The sequence below is a fragment of the Scyliorhinus canicula genome, chromosome 12 (genome assembly GCF_902713615.1).
Source record: "Scyliorhinus canicula chromosome 12, sScyCan1.1, whole genome shotgun sequence".
Classification (NCBI taxonomy): Eukaryota; Metazoa; Chordata; class Chondrichthyes; order Carcharhiniformes; family Scyliorhinidae; genus Scyliorhinus; species Scyliorhinus canicula.
Window position 1 is genome coordinate 7,930,878 of NC_052157.1, and position 19,455 is coordinate 7,950,332.

General features: G+C 47.0%; 1 protein-coding gene across 1 annotated transcript; it reads right to left on the reverse strand.

Moving 5' to 3' along the window:
- Positions 1 to 741: 741 nt before the first annotated feature.
- On the reverse strand, positions 742 to 17,793 carry LOC119974659. Its single transcript, XM_038813735.1, has 2 exons — positions 17,468 to 17,793; positions 742 to 1,758 (listed from the first exon to the last, which is right to left on the reverse strand). Exons 1-2 carry the CDS (start codon positions 17,507 to 17,509, stop codon positions 889 to 891), a joined length of 912 nt encoding a protein of 303 aa, XP_038669663.1. The 5' UTR covers positions 17,510 to 17,793; the 3' UTR covers positions 742 to 888.
- Between the last annotated feature and the right edge of the window lie 1,662 nt (positions 17,794 to 19,455).

A 19,455-nucleotide genomic window follows, 5' to 3' on the forward strand; every position in this document is an offset into this window, starting at 1 on the left:
GAACAAGTAGTTACCCCAGCAGCTCCGCTACAGAATGACTGCTGTGGGTGAAACACAGACTCTTATGCTCCGCCTGCTGGGCGGAACCAGCAGGCAGGTTCTACCACTCATACTACAGTATAAGGTACATCCCACCTAGATGCCGCAATACCCCTAATATAGCCTACCACACAGGGTAACCACGATTCAATCACACTGGCCGGGATTCTCCCCTACCCGGCAGGGCGGGGGGGTCCCGGGGGGACGGAGTGACGTGAACCACTCCGGCGTTGGGCCTCCCCAAAAGGTGCAGAATTCTCCCACCTTTAGGGGCTAGGCCCACGCCGGAGTGGTTTCCGCTCCGCCGGCCGGCGCAAACGGCCTACACCAGCCGGTGGAATTCCGCGCATGCGCCGGAGCATCAGCGGCTGCTGACGTCATCCCGGCGCATGCGCAGGGGAGGGGGTCTCTTCCGCCTCCGCCATGGTGAAGCCCATGGCAGGGGCGGAAGAAAAAGAGTTCCCCCACGGCACAGGCCCGTCCGCCAATCGGTGGGCCCCGATCGCGGGCCAGGCCACCCTGGCGGCACCCCCCCAGGGTCAGATCGCCCCGCGTCCCCCCCAGGACCCCGGCGCCCGCCCACACCACCAATCCCGCCGGTACCAGAGGTGGTTTAAACCACGCCGGCGGGAAAGGCCTGTCAGCGGCGGGACTTTGGGCCATCGCGGGCCAGAGAATCGCCGCGGGGGGCCTGCTGACCGGCGTAATTCCAGCCCCCGCCGAATCTCGGGGGTGGAGAATTCGGGACACGGTGGGAACGGGATTGACGTCGGCCCCAGGCGATGGGGGTCGAAGAATTCCGCCCACTGTCTTTATTTTAACTTTATTGCCCCCTTGTTTCCTCATCCCTTAAATACTGAGACTAATTCTCGTGGTAAATATTTGTTGTTGTCTCTGGTGCCTGTTTTCAATGAGTGGCACCTTTAAATCTTTCGGTCTGGGAAATAAGTGCTTGTAGTACCTTCCCGGCTGTATTTCCTGTGTAGTACCTTCCCGGCTGTATTTCCTGTGTAGTACCTTCCCGGCTGTATTTCCTGTGTAGTACCTTCCCGGCTGTATTTCCTGTGTAGTACCTTCCCGGCTGTATTTCCTGTGCAGTACCTTCCCGGCTGTACGTCCTGTGCAGCTTCCTGGCTGTATTTCCTGTGCAGTACCTTCCCGGCTGTAAGTCCTGTGCAGTACCTTCCCGGCTGTAAGTCCTGTGCAGTACCTTCCCGGCTGTAAGTCCTGTGCAGTACCTTCCCGGCTGTATTTCCTGTGCAGTACCTTCCCGGCTGTACGTCCTGTGCAGCTTCCTGGCTGTATTTCCTGTGCAGTACCTTCCCGGCTGTAAGTCCTGTGTAGTACCTTCCCGGCTGTAAGTCCTGTGCAGTACCTTCCCGGCTGTAAGTCCTGTGCAGCTTCCCGGCTGTACGTCCTGTGCAGTACCTTCCCGGCTGTACGTCCTGTGCAGTACCTTCCCGGCTGTAAGTCCTGTGCAGTACCTTCCCGGCTGTATTTCCTGTGCAGTACCTTCCCGGCTGTACGTCCTGTGCAGTACCTTCCCGGCTGTACGTCCTGTGCAGTACCTTCCCGGCTGTAAGTCCTGTGCAGTACCTTCCCGGCTGTATTTCCTGTGCAGTACCTTCCCGGCTGTACGTCCTGTGCAGTACCTTCCCGGCTGTACGTCCTGTGCAGTACCTTCCCGGCTGTACGTCCTGTGCAGTACCTTCCCGGCTTCTGCAGGGTCACACACACATATAATTCAGAAGCAACAGTGACTCTGACCTAACAAAGATCTACCAAATCTCATTCCAAGTGCTCAGTCACTGTGTCGCTCATGACCTACTGCCACAGTCATTAGACTAACAGCTCCAAAACTTTCTCGTTTCCCTTTCCCATTATTCCCTGAAACATCTAATGACATTGGCAATTTTCCAATCCAAAGGACTAATTTCAGATTGAGGAGAGTGATGTGCGATCCTGATTAGAGCATTTACAATTTATTTTAATAGCCTTTTGTCCCAACTGCGCAGGAACGCGGCGGGACGGCTGCGGCCTGTGTCCAGCGCCTCCACACAGGCCGGCACCTGTGCCACTCTCCGGGGGGCTTCCGCGAGGGCTGGGAGGAGTGGTGTGGGGTGGCCAGGGGCGGGCTGTGGGGTCGCGGTTGGCGGTTGGCGGTTTGGGTTAGTGTACGGCTGGCGCCATGTTGTACGGAGCGACCGGTGCAGGTCGTCAGCCGTACGCATGCGCGGCCCGGGACCCGGCCATTCTCCGGCTGTTTTTGCCGCGTGCGGCTTGGGTTTCAGTCGGCGGCGGTGCTACCCCCTCACCGGGTTTCATGCCGATTTTTCGGGCGTGTAAGACCACACATGCTCCGCTGACGTCAGCACTTAGCCTCCCAAACGGAGAATCCAGCCCATTATATCATCCTCCAGTATCCCATCTACATGGTGTTGGAACCAACAATTCTACGGACACGTGCATGTAGGATTAGAATAGCGGTTTTAATATACTTACAACAGAGCCAGCCTGTTAGCCGTTGAACTTTCGGTGAACTGGCCGGCTGACCCTGTGGCACTGATCTATATACAGCAGCTCCCGGGGGAGGAGTCCTGGGCGGAGCCAAGGGAGGAGCCCAGTACAATTCTCGAGCATTCCCAGAGCTACTCCCCCTGGAGGTCAGGTAGTGCAACTGCACTTACAATATAGACGCATGTATATATAGATTATAATCCGGTGTGAATCACATTCACCACACATGCCTATAACCCAAATGTGATCTCAGGCAGGTTGCTGGAATGAAGGAACAGGGCAACCGGACTGGCCCTGTCCTCCGCTGGCAGGAACGCAATGCACACATTCCTCCAGGAAACTATCAGGGGTGCGGAACTCTATCCCTGGTGCTTCCTAACCCAGCGATCAGGAACTCAATTCCAACAAACCAACTACTGAACCAGCCGAGTTAGGTAAACTGAGCACAGGTTGGCCTCAGAATCTCGAGCCGTCCTACAGAGTGAGCCGTGGGCACTTATTCCTTCTTGTTTGTTTTCCAACACGGGGAAATGACAATGAAAACGATGCCAAACGCAATTCTGCTGCTTACCACTTGTCTACTTTCTCCCAGTCAAGAGGAAGATTTGCCACATGTTTTGGCCTGGTGAAAATGTCCCTTTAACGAGCCCTAATAACTAGCGCAGTAGCACAATGGATAGCACTGTTAATTCACAGCGCCAGGGTCCCAGGTTCGATTCCCGGCTTGGGTCACTGTCTGTGCTGAGTCTGCACGTTCTCCCCATGTCTGCGTGAGTTTTCTCCGGGTGCTCCGGTTTCCTCCCACAGTCCAAAGATGTGCAGGTTAGGTGGAAAGGCCATGATAAATTGCCCTTAGTGTTGGGTGGGGTTACTGGGTTATGGGGACAGGGTGGAGGTGTTGACCTTGGGTAGGGTGCTCTTTCCAAGAGCCGGTGCAGACTCGATGGGCTGAGTGGCCTCCTTCTGCACTGTAAATTCTATGATAATCTATGAATTCAGCGCCGTCGTTCACCTCTGTTCCACACAACTCTCATGTGTCAGCTCTGCAGCTTCATAGGGAAAGGATGGGGTGCCGCTGCCTGTGGTGAATGTTTTAGATGTGGATCACTCTGATTTCCTCCTGAATTGGGTAAACGGAGGCCAAGAGGGGCAGGACACCACCCGGGAGAAAAGCTGGCAATTAGTATGAAGTAAAAGGTTGTGTCCAGCTTGGGTTTTTAAAGCCAGCAGATTGAAGGTGGAAAACTGGGAGAAAAGGCACGAACTTGCCGTCTTCTCTGGCTCATCGCTGCCTCAGGGCATCCCAAAGCACCTTATAGGCAATTCAGTATTTTTTGAAGCATAGTTGCTGTTTTATTATGGAACACTTGACCCCCCCACTATAAGAGCATAGATCACTCTCCTTTTTAAAACATATTTTTATTCTCCTTTTTCACATTTTCTTTATATTTATGACAACAAATAATAAACAATAACAATAACAAATACAATGGCAATCCCCGAGCCAACAATTCCCTCATCCCACCCACCCTCAAACAGCTCCCAACATTTGGAATACAAAACACCATGAAAGAGAATCTTCATTAATTTATACATTCCAAAAGAGCTGGTCTGGTGATTTCTGCAAATCCACAGTCTATAAATATATTGAATGTAACCTGTTGTGCTCCTATTTTTGAAGGGTTAAAATCTTTTGAAGGTTTAAAAGAACAGTTTGCAGGATTGGTTAGTGTTGTATTATTTTTGGGGTTATCTTTGAAGTAAGGGGTGTTAAGAGATCCAATGTTTATTTTAAAAGGTAAAGTTGAGTTAATGGAATAAACATTGTTTTGTGTTAAAAACCACGTGCCCATAATTGTAATACCACACCTGGGGAACAAGCCGTTTGCTTTAAAAGCAACAATCCATTAAAGGTGGGGGGTTGGTTGGACTCCATGATACATTTTGGGGTTCTGAAACACCTCTCCCATAACAATTGGGGGCTTGAGGGGTATAAAAGTCTCTCTATTGGATTGGCTTTTGTGAACTTAAAGACAGTGAATGATTGTTGCTTTTCAAGTTTGGTATTTTACTTTAAGTGGGAAGTGTGTTGTGGACAATGGCTCTTTCAGAGGCTCTGAAGTTTTTGGGGGTGGAGACTGTCACACGCAGTACCTTACGGACAGAGACTAAAAGCATACTGTTAGATTTGGCAAAGACATTGCAGTTAACATTACCTGGCAAAATGCGAAAAGGTGAGGTAATTATGGCGGTGGCTAAGCATTTAAAGTTGCCTGAGATACAGTCTGACTCATTGGAAATGGCAAAAATTCAGTTGCAAGTTAAACAAATGGAACATGAAAAAGAATTAAAGCGGCTTGAATATGAGAGCGAGAGAGAGGAAAAAGAAAGAGAGAGAGAGGAAAAAGAAAAGGAGAGAGAAGAAAGGAGAAAAGAAAGAATAGCCCTAGCAGAACAAAAAGAAAGGGAGATACAGCTCAGGGAAAAAGATAAAGAGAGGGAGTTTGAACTTCAGAAAATGGCCATGAAACAAGACAGTCAGTTAAAATTGGCAAACATAAAGGGAAACGTACAGTTGGATGATAGTGATGAGGATAGTGAGAAAGAGCGTCATAGTCGAAGGCTTGGTGAGGATCTATTTAAATATGTCCAAGCATTGCCAAAGTTTGATGAGAAGGAAGTGGAAGCCTTTTTCATTTCATTTGAGAAGGTAGCTAAACAAATAAAATGGCCACAGGACACGTGGGTGTTACTGATTCAAACAAAGCTGGTAGGTAGAGCTTGTGAAGTATTTGCATCACTACCAGAGGAGGTATCTGGAACGTATGAGGAAGTGAAGATATCCATTTTAAGTGCATATGAGCTAGTGCCTGAAGCTTACAGCCAAAGGTTTAGAAATTTAAGGAAAGAATTTGGTCAAACATACATGGCGTTTGAAAGGCTCAAACAGAGTAATTTTGATAGGTGGATAAGGGCTTTGAAAATAGACCAAACGTATGAAGCTCTCAGAGAAATTATACTTTTGGAGGAGTTTAAAAATTCAATTCCTGATGTAGTGTGAACTCATGTGGAAGAACAGAGGGTTAAAACTGTGAGATTAGCAGCAGAAATGGCACATGATTATGAATGAGTTCATAAATCAAAGATTGGTTTCCGACATCAGTTTCAGCCGGTGAGGGATAGAAATTAAATGAAAATGAAAATGGCTTATTGTCACGAGTAGGCTTCAATTAAGTTACTGTGAAAAGCCCCTAGTCGCCACATTCCGGCACCTGTCTGGTATGGGAATTGAACCGTGCTGCTAGCCTGCTTGGTCTGCTTTAAAAGCCAGTGATTTAGCTGAGTGAGCTAAACCAGCCCCTGACAGAAACTGGGGACATGAGAAATACTCAAGTGGTAAAGGTAAAGGTGATCTGATGGGAGACAATAAAGAGAGTGTACCTCAGATTAAAAAAGAAATCCAGGAGGGTGGAAAAGAAATAAAAAGTTTCAAATGTTTTCACTGTAATAAACTAGGCCATGTAAAGTCACAGTGTTGGTGGTTGAAGAAAAGCACTGGAAAGGCTGATGTGGTAAAATAGGATAAGACAGTGAGATGTGTTAGAGTGGTAAAGGAAAGCCCAAGGGAAATGAAGGAGGTGCAAACGATTGTACAGCCTGTTCAAGAAGTAATTGTTAAGAAGGTGCCAGATGTCTTTAAAGAATTTACTTGTGTGGGTAAAGTTTACTCATGTGTATCAGGAGGAGCAGGTAAAGAAGTCACAATTTTAAAAGATACGGGGGTTAGTCAATCTTTAATGGTAAGAGATGAGGAATTATGTAGTTTGGGAAGAATGTTGCCAGAAAAGGTGGTGATATGTGGAATTCAGGGTGAGAGGAGTAGTGTTCCATTATATAAGGTAAGGTTGGAAAGTCCAGTGAAGAGTGGTGAAGTGGTAGTAGGAGTAATAGATAAACTATCTTGTCCAGGAATACAGTTTATCTTGGGTAATGATATAGCTGGATCGCAGGTGGGAGTGATGCCTACTATGGTTGATAAGCCAGTGGAAAATCAGACAACTGAAGTGTTGAAGGACGAATATCCTGGGATTTTTTTGGATCGTGTAGTAACAAGGTCGCAAAGTCACAGGTTAAGACAAGAAGAGAAATCAAAGAGTGAAGATGAAGTTGAAGTGCAATTATCAGAAACGATTTTTGATCAGATGGTTGAAAAAGAACAAGAACAGGTGGAGGATGAGGCGGATATTTTTAATTAAGGAAAATTGGCGAAGTTACAACAGAAAGATGTAAAAATAAAATGGATATATCAGAAAGCATATACGGAAGAGGAATCTGAGAGTATACCAGAGTGTTATTACCATAAAATTGATGTTTTGATGAGAAAATGGAGTCCTGCACATATGCAGGCGGATGAAAAGTGGGCAGAGGTTCATCAAGTAGTATTGCCGGTAGGATATAGAAAGGAGGTGTTGCGAGTTGCACATGAGATACCAGTGGGAAGTTATTTGGTAATAAGGAAAACTCAAGCTAAAATCCAAAAACATTTTTATTGGCCTGGACTACATAAAGATGGAATTAAATTTTGTCAATCATGTCACACATGTCAAGTGATAGGGAAACCTCAAGCAGTGATAAAACCAGCGCCCTTAATACCCATTCCAGCATTTGAGGAAACTTTTTACGAGGGTCCTAATTGATTGCGTAGGACCACTTCCTAAAACAAAAAGTGGGAATCAATATCTTTTGACTATAATGGATGTGTCTGCTAGGTTTCCAGAGGCCATTCCAGTACGTAATATTACAGTTAAAAGAATTGTGGAGGAATTACTTAAATTCTTTACTAGATATGGACTACCCACAGAAATTCAATCAGATCAAGGATCAAATTTTACTTCAAAGTTATTCAAAGAAGTTATGGATAGCTTAGGAATAAAACAATTTAAATCAACTGCGTACCATCCAGAACCACAGGGAGTGTTAGAAAGGTGGCATCAGACATTAAAGACAATGTTGAGGGCGTATTGTCAAGATTACCCAGAGGACTTGGATAAAGGAATTCCATTCGTATTGTTTGCAATTAGGGATGCACCTAATGAGTCTACCAAATTTAGTCCTTTTGAACTAATTTTTGGTCATGAGGTAAGAGGACCACTTAAATTGATTAAGGAAAAATTGGTGGGTGAGAAATTGGAAGTTACACTATTGGATTACGTGTCAGATTTTAGGGAACGATTAAATAGAGCAGGTGAATTGTCGAGACAACATTTGAAAGTTGCACAAAATGTGATGAAACGGGTAGCGGACAAGAAATCCAAAGATCGTAGTTTTGCCAGGGGGGATAAAGTTTTAGTGTTGTTACCAGTGGTAGGTGAGCCGTTAAAAGCTAGGTTTTGTGGACCGTATCAGATTGAAAGGAAATTAAGTGAGGTGAATTATGTGGTAAAAACACCAGATAGAAGGAAGACTCACCGAGTGTGTCATGTGAATATGCTTAAAAGGTACTTTGAAAGGGAAGGAGAGAAAAAGGAGGTTTTAATGATTCTAACTCAAAGTGACGTACCAAATCCAGATGACTGTGAATTTGACATACCTCAAATTAAATTGGAAAATGAGGATGTTCTTAAAAATTGGGATGAATTGTTGAGTTACCTTCCAGAGGAAAAACGAACTGACCTGAAAGAGTTATTGATATCACATGGACAAGTTTGTAGGGATAAATTGGGAAGTACTAAAATGGCTATACATGATGTAGATGTGGGAAATGCTGTTCCGATGAAACAACATCCATATAGACTTAACCCTTTAAAATTGGCACAGGTTAACAAAGAGATTGAGAGTATGCTTAAAAATGGCATAGTTGAAGTGGGTTGCAGCCAATGGAGCTCACCCATAGTGATGGTACCTAAACCAGACGGTACCCAACGGTTGTGTGGGGACTATCGAAAGGTGAATGCTGTTACAAGAACGGACTCTTATCCTATCCCACGTTTGAAGGATTGCATTGAGAAAATGGGACAATCTGCTTTTATTTCCAACTTCCAGACATGGAAAGAACATTTAAAACATTGTATGGAGTCCTTCGATCGACTTCAGGAGGCGGGTTTAGTGATGAACCTAGCCGAAAGTGAATTTGGAGAAGCCCGAATCACTTTCCTTGCGGAGTTTCCGATACCCTCAAGACAAAGGGAAATAATATGATTTCTTAGCATGAGGGGATTTGATCGAACATTTGTGCAAAGGTTTTGTGGCGTGATTACTCCACTGATGTACTTGCTAAAGAAATGTCAAAAATTTCAATGGACAGCGGACTTTCAACAGACATTTGACTGCCTGAATGTTGTGGTAACCAATGTTCCTGTATTGGAGAATTGCAAGGGACTCTGTGGTCAGATTGAACTAAAATATCTGGTTCTAAAGAGAAATGCCAAGGAGTAGAGGAATGGATAGATTGTGCAGAGACTTTCTTGTTCAAAGAGACTGTCAATCGAGAAGGTTTTCGGTTGGAGGAAGAAGAACAAAGAAAAATGGACGAGATTATTATGCCTGTTTGAGTGTGTTGTTTTCTTTAAATGAAAATGTATATTTACTGTGTGCATTTCTTAGTGGATGGTGCAAAAGTGGAAAAATGAAACCATCTTGAAGTTGATGGGTTTTTTTTCTTGGGGGGAGGTGTCATGTGAGAGTGGCTTTAAGAAATGGATGTTTAAGCAATGTACCTTTAAGAAATGCAGTGATGTCAGAGTGTGGGTTGAGCTGGGCTTTTAGCTCAGCCATTTTGAAGTTTTGTGTCTCAGTTTGAGAGAGAGCAGCTGAAAAGTGCCTGGCCGGTTTGCTCAGAGCTGCAGGAAGGAAAAGAGCCGGTCTGGTGATTTCTGCAAATCCAAAGACTATAAATATATTGAATGTAACCTGTTATGCTCCTATTTTTGAAGGGTTGAAGTATTTTGGAGGTTTAAAAGAACAATTTGCAGGATTGGGTAGTGTTGTATTATTTTCGGGTTATCTTTGAAGTAAAGGGTGTTAAGAGATCCAATGTTTATTTTAAAAGGTTAAGTTGATTTACTGGAATAAACATTGGGCGCAATTCTCTCCCCCCCCCATGCCGGGTGGGAGAATCGCTGGGGCGCCGGGCGATTTCCGCCACGCCACCCCGGCACCCACATGCGATTCTCCCACCCCTCCCCAAGCCGGTGCGGTGAGATTGATGGCTGGCCACTCGGAGAATCGCCGCTTGCCGTTTGTAATGGCTTGCCCAATACGACGGGTTCCCGCTGGCGCCGTCCATACCTGGTCGTTGCCGGCGGGAACTGCGGCGGAACGCTGAGGGGGGGGGGGTGGCCTGTGGGGGAGGGGGGGATCCAGCACCGGGGGGGGGGGGCTCAAAAGGCGTCTGGCCCACGATCAGTGCCCACCGATCGGCGGGCCGGCCTCTCTGAAAGAGGACCTCCTTTCCTCTGCCGCCCCGCAAGATCAATCCGACGTTTCCTGCGGGGAGGACGGCAACCGCACATGCGCGGGTTGGTGCTGGCCAACCTGCGCATGCGCGGGTGACGTCATTTACGTGCCGCCAACCGTGTAATTTACGCGGCGCCGTTTTTACACGTCACCAAGGCCCGGTGCGCTTAAATGACGCAGCGCCGCTCCTAGCCCTTCGGGGGCGGGAGAATAGTGGGCGAGGAGCGGCCTCCGATGCCGGAGTGAAACACTCCGATTTTTACTCCTCCGTCGGGACTTAGTCTCCCGAAGGGAGAATCTCGCCCATTGCTTTGCGTTAAAAACCACGTGTCCATAATTGTAATACCACACCTAGGGAACAAGCCGTGTGCTTCAAAAGCAACGAATCCATTAAAGGGGTTGAACTCCATGATACATTTTGGGGTTCTGAAAACACCTCTCCCATAACAATTGTATAAAAAGGGGTGGGGGTGGTGTGAGGGTGGAAACATTGTCAATGTTCTTCCCGGACTTTGAGTGCATGTAAAATAAACTAACCCTCTGATTTTACCCTATCTCCTGTTTGTTGTGGGGTTATTGATAGAGGATTAGATCACTCTAAACTGGAGAGTTGGGGAAAATATGTCACCATTTATAAAGGGGAAATCAAAAAACACCTTGCTGTTTATGGGTGGACGGTTGAGGGGGCGAGGGCCTGTGTTAAATTAATCCCCCTCCTGTCTGTAACGACCCTGTGGATCTCCTTACTCAATGTCCTATTCTCTCTGCAATTCACTGGTATTTGAAATTAAAACATAAAAAAATGTATTTTAAAAATTTCTCCAATTAAGGGGCAATTTAGCGTATCCAATCCACCTATGGTGCACATCTTTGGGTTGTGGGGGTGAGACCCACACAGACACGGGGAGAATGTGAAAACTCCACATGGACAGTGACCCAGAGCCGGGATCGAACCCGGGTCCTTGGCGCTGTGAGGGCAGAGGTGCAAACCCTTAAAATTCAAACATGATTTAATTAGTGTCATTCCTAATTAACCTCCTCTCCTCTTCGACACCCTCCAACCTCTGTGGTATCCTGTTCTGATTAACATCAACGCTTTGCTGGGGTAAGCTGAGGCTACCAAACCAATTGTAACCTGGGGATAAAAGTATGTAAGTTTTCCTTTCCTGCCCCAGTTTTTAGATGCAGACCGAGGAGGTCTCAATTCGACACGTGGCAGAAAGCTCTGGTCACTGTGGAAATTGCAAGTTGGTTTTAAATACATTTCGTCACCTAATCATTGGCTGAGTTGATGACTCTTCACTCTACAGGAAATGTTTCTTTTGCCCAAGTAAGCAAGGGGTCAGAAGTTTCAGATCCAGTGGAAACCGGCAACATCACCCAAGATGCTGCATTTCTGGGAAACTTCGCAATTTGCCATCTGGTGAGGGCAAGATGGAGAATACAGAACAAGCCTCAGAGAAAGCTCCCCGGGCCAGTATCACTGACACTGCAACAACATCCAGCAAACCTAATTGCCGCCTTGTGTTGTTCTTGAATGGAAATCGCAGAAAGTGTCCATTTAGACATTGCACTCCTTCAGACCAACCAAATATTTTTAGCTGCCCAGATGACGTACTTGTATGTGATTACTGCACTTACTTCATATTTTGAGTAATGTTCTGCTCTGTTGCTATGGTAAATATTTCTTTTTAAAGGTTGGATCAAATAGTAATGAACAGGTTGGTAAGCGTATGTCTGGCCCCTGTCGAACTCTGGGTTAGGTCAGAGGGAGACTTTTTTCCCCCTCTCCGTTTATGTCATCAGAATGTCGCTTTAAGAACCGTTGACAGCGGTGTGCTCCCCATACCACAATCTAGTCAAAGTTGTGGGTCAGGTGAACTCCATGATACACTTTGGGGTTCTCTAAACCCTGGCCCATAACATTATTAAATGTCAATCATTTTGGTTTTAGTTTGAGGATATTCTTGGGGTTTCTGCAGATATTTCTTCCTCACACGAAACTGATTAACATGGGATCACACAGTTGGACACGCAATGGTCAGCATTTCTGACGACCTACCAACATGAACTGCACCTTGAAGTCATTCGCTGTATGTCAAACACTTTGGGATGCTTTGGATAGATGGAATAAGGATCTTGTCGATCTGACGATGAGATCTTCTGGCCCTGTTGTAATGGGCAGTGGGTCATTCATATCCCGGTTGACTTTGGCAGGACCCGGAGATGCTGCCGGCGTGAGGGGCAGGAATATCCGAACCTGTGGATGGAATTCTCCCATCTGGGACTAGGTCCCATGGTGGGGGCAGGAATGGGGAGTGTCTCCCTCTGGCCCCGATCTCATTAATTATGCTCCCAGGGGTCTTGCTCTGCATACTTGGCCAGGCGACTTTAATGCCACAAGTTCCGCCACCATATCTGGGCGCGTTCACTGCCCCACTAGGGGCTGGTTTAGCTGGCTTGTAAAGCAGAACAAGGCCAGCAGCGCGGGTTCAATTCCCGTACCAGCCTCCCCGAACAGGCGCCGGAATGTGGCGACTAGGGGCTTTTCACAGCAACTTCATTTGAAGCCTACTTGTGACAATAAGCGATTTTCACCATTGAAGAAAGGAGACGGGTCTCCTGAAAAAGAAGATGGATTTCCAGGAAAGCTCTGAGGAAGCTGAACCTCCTCGTGATTGAAAATGGAAGAAGCACTTGCAGATGCTCTTCCATCCATTGCTGTGGTATCACTGGGTCCAGGGTGGCTGGTGGCCTCCATCCCCAAACTCTGGAGGCCACCCCAAGCATTGTTCAGGCGGGTCCAGATTTCTACACGCTACATTGTTCCAGGCGTGTTCTGGACCCACGTGTTTTTGCTGCTGGTGTGGCAAAGAATTGGGAATCTAGGGAAGATCTCGATTGAACCTTCATCTGTATCCTATTAGCAGGATGCCGGCTGGCGTATTTCCGCACATGCGCGGAGATTCTCTTCTCCCCGCTGTCAATGGTTCCTGACCAGTGTGGTGGGAATTCCGCAGGCCCCAGAAAAACAGCGCCGGAGAATAGGGCAGCCGGCAGCGGGGCGGGATTTGTGCCTCACCCCGGGGATTCTCCGACCCGGCGGGGGGTCGGAGAATCCCGGCCAATTTATCTCTAGTTTTCTCCCCGCGGATGCTGCCAGGCTGACTGAATGTTTCCAGAATTTTGTGTCTCTTGCTCAGAATCCCAGCACCTGCGGTATTTTGCTTTTGTAGAAGGTTTTGTTTGTTACCAAAGCTGTGCATGTGTCGTTCTAGTGTTTTACCCGGTTAGGTTATTGCGAGGAACAGGTTCGGAAGCGGCCATAAATAAACAAATTGTTGGAAAAGTGCCAGAAGGGAGGCACGGTGGCGTAGTGGTTAGCACTGCTGCCTCACAGCGCCAGGGACCCTGGTCGATTCTGACCTCGGGTCACTGTCTGTGCGGAGTCTGCACGTTCTCACCGTGTCTGCGTGGGTTTACTCCAGTTTCCTCCCACAGGTTAGGTGAATTGACCAGGAAAAATTGCCCTTTAGTGCCCAAAGGGTTAGGTGGGCTTATGGGGTAGGGTGGGGGAGTGGGCCTAGGTAGGCTGCTCTTTGAGAGGGTCAGTGCAGATTTGATGGGCTGAAGGGTGTCCTTCTGTCTGTAGGGATTCAATGATCTATGATCCCAAAGATTGGTGACCAAGGGCTTGTAACGATCAGACATATTCACCAGCTGAGCAGCTACTCCACGTTTGCACACTGCCCGCATTCCCTGGAGAACGCCCACACTCCCGGCTGGGAGCTCTGAAGTAACCGCATCATCAGGTGACCACTCTGACTACAATGGTTGGCTTATGAAGGGAAATGAAGGCGGGGGCACTGCGATGTTACTCCGAGTAACAGGCAGCATGGTAATTTTCTAATATAGGTGATGTAAAGTCTTTTTTTTAATGCTTTACATTTTTAAAAAATTTCCCCACTCTTTGTCGGGTCCCCCAAAAAGCCCCAGGGACTCCCTGAATAATGCGACCCCCCCCCCCCCCCCGCCTCCCAAGACCTCCTAAATAAGAGCCCCCTGAGACCCCGTAAATATAGAGACCCCACTAAAAAGAAAGACAGGCTCCCCAGAAAAGAGACGCCTCTCTGGAAGCTGGAGAATAGTGAAGACAGAGACAGTGAAAAGAAATTACTGTTGTAACACTCACCTGGGCAATACACCTACTGGCTCAGACACAGGAAAAAACACAATTTTGAAGTGGTTAGCTGGAAATTGACAGCACTTAACCCTCTTTGCAGTGGTTAAGCACCATTGTATATTGTCATAACAACCCATCAAAAACAATTAGCGATAGGCAGCAAATGCTGGCCACATCCCATGGAATAATTTGTAAAATCAATTTCAGGATATGGATTGTCTTTGCTGCCCACCTCACTTTAAAAGGATGGATCCTCCCCCCCCCCCCCCCCCCCCCGCCCCGAGGTGAGGGGGGTGTACCTACTGGAAAAAAGACTCCCATTTCTAAGAGTAGTCACTGAACTCACAGGACCCTTTTGTATCTGCAACCAAGTTAAAAGAATGACACAAATCAGAAGATCCCATTTGCCTTATTTTTGCTTCAGAAACGGGATCCTGACAAAACTTCATTTAAAGCTGCACGCTAACATTTTGTTTTCCTTAGTTGAATAACAAACCATTTTATTTTGAAAAAAAAAAAAATGTGCAATGTGCTCATAATTCTGGTTCCTCATCTAAAATAGTTTGCATTTATTTGACAGAATAACTGAGGGACTGTCGGGAATTTAGAGTGTACTTTGGCAGGCGCAGTGAGTTCAACCAAATGTTTTTGAAAATATCTGGGACCGACAGCAATATGACTGACAGGCAATTTGGTCGGTGCGGAACCTTGCGAATTGAGTGTGTATGACTTGGGCAAAAACAATCCCTTCTTGGGTATGAAAGAGTCCAAAACAAATATCATGAAAATGAATTTTGTTTCCAGTGGGTTTTTGTCGGCGTGTAAGAAACTATTCAAGTGTGACTACCTGGTGAAGGTGAATAGGGCAGAGCTGCCTGATTGGAATGCGTGATCCCTACTTTACCTGAGATTTGATGCTCACTGTCAAGTGTCTGGCAGAGAATTTCACCCAATCGCTTAATGCGTAATTGTGTTATTCATGGGAAAATGGGTGTCGCTGGGGGACAGACTGGGTAAGCTTCCTTCATTAGCGAACCAGACGTTTTTTTTTATGACAACTTGTGTTTCAAGGTTTTCCTCGCTGAATTCAAATTTCACCATCTGCCGAGGTGGGATTTGAACCTGGAGCCTCAGAGCATTCCCTTGGATCTCTAGTCCAGTGACAATCCCATTACACCACCCCGTCCCCTTATTAAAAAAGTGAAAGGATTAACTTGCTTTTATATAGAAACTTGAATGACAGTTAGATGTCCCAAACTGCTCTGTAGCCGACATCTGACTCGCAGATCCGCATCGACTCTCTCAAACTTCTACAGATGTGCGATAGAGAGCATCCTATCTGGCTGCATCACAGCCTGGTATGGCAACTGCTCGGTCCAAGATCGCAAGAAACTGCAGACTGTGGTGAACTCAGCCCAACGCATCACATAAGCTTGCCACCCCCACATTGATTCTGTCTACACCTCCCGCTGCCTCAGGAAGGCAGACAGCATTGTCAGAGACCCCTCCCACCCAGGCATTGCCTTCTTCCAGATCCTTGAATCAGGCAGAAGGTACAGAAGTCTGAAGACTCGAACATCCAGACATAGGAACAGCTTCTTCCTATACAAGACTCCTCAATGACTCCCCCTCGGACTGATCTGTTCCCTGTAAGAACACCATTCACGACGCCCTATGCTGCTCTTGCTCATGTATTTGCTTTGTTTGGCCCCTTGTTCCGCGCTGTAACCAATCACTGTTTGTCGATGTCCAATTTGCCAATGTTCTATGTTGATTATTCTTTTGTCGACTATCTACGTACTGTGTACGTTCCCTCGACCGCAGAAAAATACTTTTCACTGTACTTCGGTACATGTGACAATAAATCAAATCAAATCAAATAAGATCTATAGCACTGTGATTGAATCTTAAATGTCGCACTCAGGTTAAGGGCAATTAGGGATGGGCAATAAAAATGGGCAATAAATACTGGCCCAGTCAGCGATGCCCATAATCCCATAGAATAGAGTCACTTTAGTGCAGAAGGAGGCCACTTTGAAGTGTAGCCATTATTAAGATGGAGGAAATGTCACAGCCAGTTTGTGCACAGCAAGCTCCCACTCGCAGCAGCACGATAATGACCAGGTAATCTTCTTTTTTCAAGCGATGTTGATTGTCGGATTAGTATTGGCCCGGAAACTGGGCAAATCGCCATCTGCTCTTTTTCAAGATAGTGGCATGGAATAACTTTTCATCTACTTCAGAGGTCAGACTGTGCCTCACCTCTGAGTGCCAACGTAGATTTTGTGTTCAAATCTATCACCTCCTCCCCCTCCAAGATATCTGCTCTCCTCCAATTCTAGCCTCCTGTGCATCACCAACAACAACTTACATTTATATAGCAGCTTGAATGCACTGGAACACATCAAGGTGTTTCATTGGAGCATTACGTATGATGAATGTAGAAGTTGTTATATATTATATTTGATATTTATGGCAGTAACATTATTAAAAATCCTGGTTTAAAATACTGTAATTAAGGTGTCGTAAAAGTGAGGTAATTATTGATTTTAACCATTTATTTCATTACAGAGAGATGGCTAACGGAACATTGGGTTGGATTCTCCGCTGTCGGGATTCTCTGTTGCACTGGCAATGCCCCCACGCCCTGAGTCGCCACATTCCACCGCCTGTTCGGGGAGGCTGGTACGGGAATTGAACCCGCGCAGCTGGCCTTGTTCCACATCACAAGCCAGCTGTTTAGCCCACTGTGCTAAACCAGCCCCAAGGATTGTTTAAAAAAAAAACGAGTTTGTTTCATGTTCCTCACGCGTATTTGTCGAGTGTGCTCTGCGATTGAGTGTTGCCGAGAATAGAATCATGTTCAGCTGTGGCCTTCCACAGAGGAATAGCTTTGTGCTAGCTCACGCGTGAAGCGCTCGTGGACCCAGAACCCCAATAAGAGTCGGTGGCTTCACCAGTTATTGGGGGGGGGGGGGGGTGATTGGATGGTGGAACAATCTAGTCAAATGAGTCAGCTGCGATTTTAATTTAATATGTCGTGCCCTGCTGATGATTGCTCTGCTTTTCAAAGAACAACTGTGCAGATAAAGGTCAGGAAGCAGAATCAATACTCAGCTGATTCATTAAAAAAAAAAATCCTCTGCCTATTCAGTGTTACCGCAAGCTGTGGGTAGAGCCATTGCAATTAATAAGGCAGAGAATAAAAATATGCTGTCAAATTTTCTCCCGAGCATTAGTGATGGATGGCTGACTCAGATCTTTCATACTCACTAATTGGGTCCTTTTGCTTCTATATTGCCAGCAGTTTGACATGAAATGTTCTAATAGCCGTGTAGTGCAGGTGGCCTTTGGATGTCTGCTGTGTCCCCGACAGCTCCAGCCAAGCTGTCACTTCCTCGCAGGGACGACAGCGCGGGACAGACACCATCAGGTCCACACCAGGGGTTAATCCAAACTTTCAACACAGGCCGCAGGACAGGCAAACGTTTCTGGGACATCAGTGCTCATATAATCATTCTGGCAGCTCGTAGAGCTCACGTTGCATAGTCCACGTAGTTCCCGGCATGGCTGGCACACAACTTTACAGTTCTGACCGATTTGCATGCGACTAAGTCCTTTTCAGCTGTGATTTTCAGCTTGGTGAAGTTCATTCATAGAATCCCGACAGTGCAGGAAGAGGCCATTTGGCCCATCAAGTCTCCACTCCCCCTTTTACCCTTAATCCCGTAATTAAACTTGTACACTGTGGGACAATTTATCATGGTCACTCCACCTAACCTGCACATATTTGGACTGTGGGAGGAATCCGGAGCACCCGGAGGAAACCTACGCAGACACGGGGAGAACGTGCAAACTCCACATAGACAGTGACCCAAGGCCGGAATTGAACCCGGATGCCTGGAGCTGTGAGGCAGCAGTGCTAACCACCGTGCCACACAGTCATTCAACAGGATCGATGAAATTGAACTCGTGTGATTTGCTGTTGGTTAATAACAGAAAATAAAGGATCGGTCAAACTTTCCCACATCAGAGGTTCAACCTAATTGACTTATTGTCCCCCAGCACTTTGTCCCTCAGCCTCAACAAATGCTCTCGCTCACCTTTCATATTTCACTTGTGCATGGGCTGAGATCATCGCTGGCTAGGTTAGAATTTGCTCCCCAAACCTCGTTATCCTTTGAGAAGGCGGTGGTGAGCTGCCCTCTTCAACCCGCTGCAATCCAGGTGGTGTAGGTACTCCCGCCGTGCTGTTAGGGAGGGAATTCCAGGACTTTGACCCAGCGACAGTGACGGAATGGCCGATGTATTTCCCAGTCCGGATGGTGCGGGGCTCGGAGGGGAACCTCCAGGTGGCGGTGTTCCTACTGCCCTTGTCTTTCTAAGCGGTTGAGTCAAGGATTTGGGGAATTACATCAAAACCATTGGGCCGTAGGAAAGGCAAATCTAAAGAAGGATTTACAAGCTCAGGACTAATGTCGGAGAAAGCTACTGAATGTCAGCAGTTCCACACTTCAATCTTCACCCCCAAAAAACCCTCACCAATGCGACAATTAATCCAGAGGTGAAAACTATGCTTCTTCTGTGTTGAGTGATGTCAGCTTGCAGGATTCAAGCCACATTCTGAAGCTGAATGATGTAATTAATCAGAACCTGGGCGGCAGTCCCAGTATTATAAATCTCACGGCCCTCAGGGATTCTGCATAATGAATATACTTTTTCCCTTTACAATTTGATCAACACGAATGTCAGTTGAAGGTCCTGGAGGTGCTCATTCCAGGATTGAGGTGGGTCGCGTCCTGGCTGCCGGAGTTGAAAAGACCACCATGCTTTCATGGTTCCCTTCGCCTGAGAGCTGGGTGTGCCCATTGTGCCCCGAGACCAGCAACGGCGACAATGTGCACAAGGAGCTCGGCAAAGTCACAGAAGCAGGAGGCAGGAGACGTTTGAAAGCTCGTCAAAGAAAGGCCAGAGGGAAACACGGGGGGGTGGGGGGGGGGGGGGGGGCAAAAAAATCCCCAGACTCAGGGCAGCACGGTGGCGCAGTGGGTTAGCACTGCTGCCTCACGGCGCCGAGGTCCCAGGTTCGATCCCGGCTCTGGGTCACTGTCCGTGTGGAGTTTGCACATTCTCCCCCATGTTTGCGTGGGTTTCGCCCCCACAACCCAAACGATGTGCAGGCTAGGTGGATTGGCCACGCTAAATTACCCCTTAATTGGAAAAAATCAATCGGGTGCTCTAAATTTATTCCAAAAAAAAAT

Coding starts and splice junctions, on each gene's coding strand:
- LOC119974659 (XM_038813735.1), bottom strand. CDS start 17,509: ATGTCAAACTGCTGGCAATATAGAAGCAAAAGGACCCAATTA. Junction 1,759..17,467: donor GAAGCAAAAGGACCCAATTA/GTGAGTATGAAA, acceptor GTGACCCTGCAG/AAGCCGGGAAGGTACTGCAC.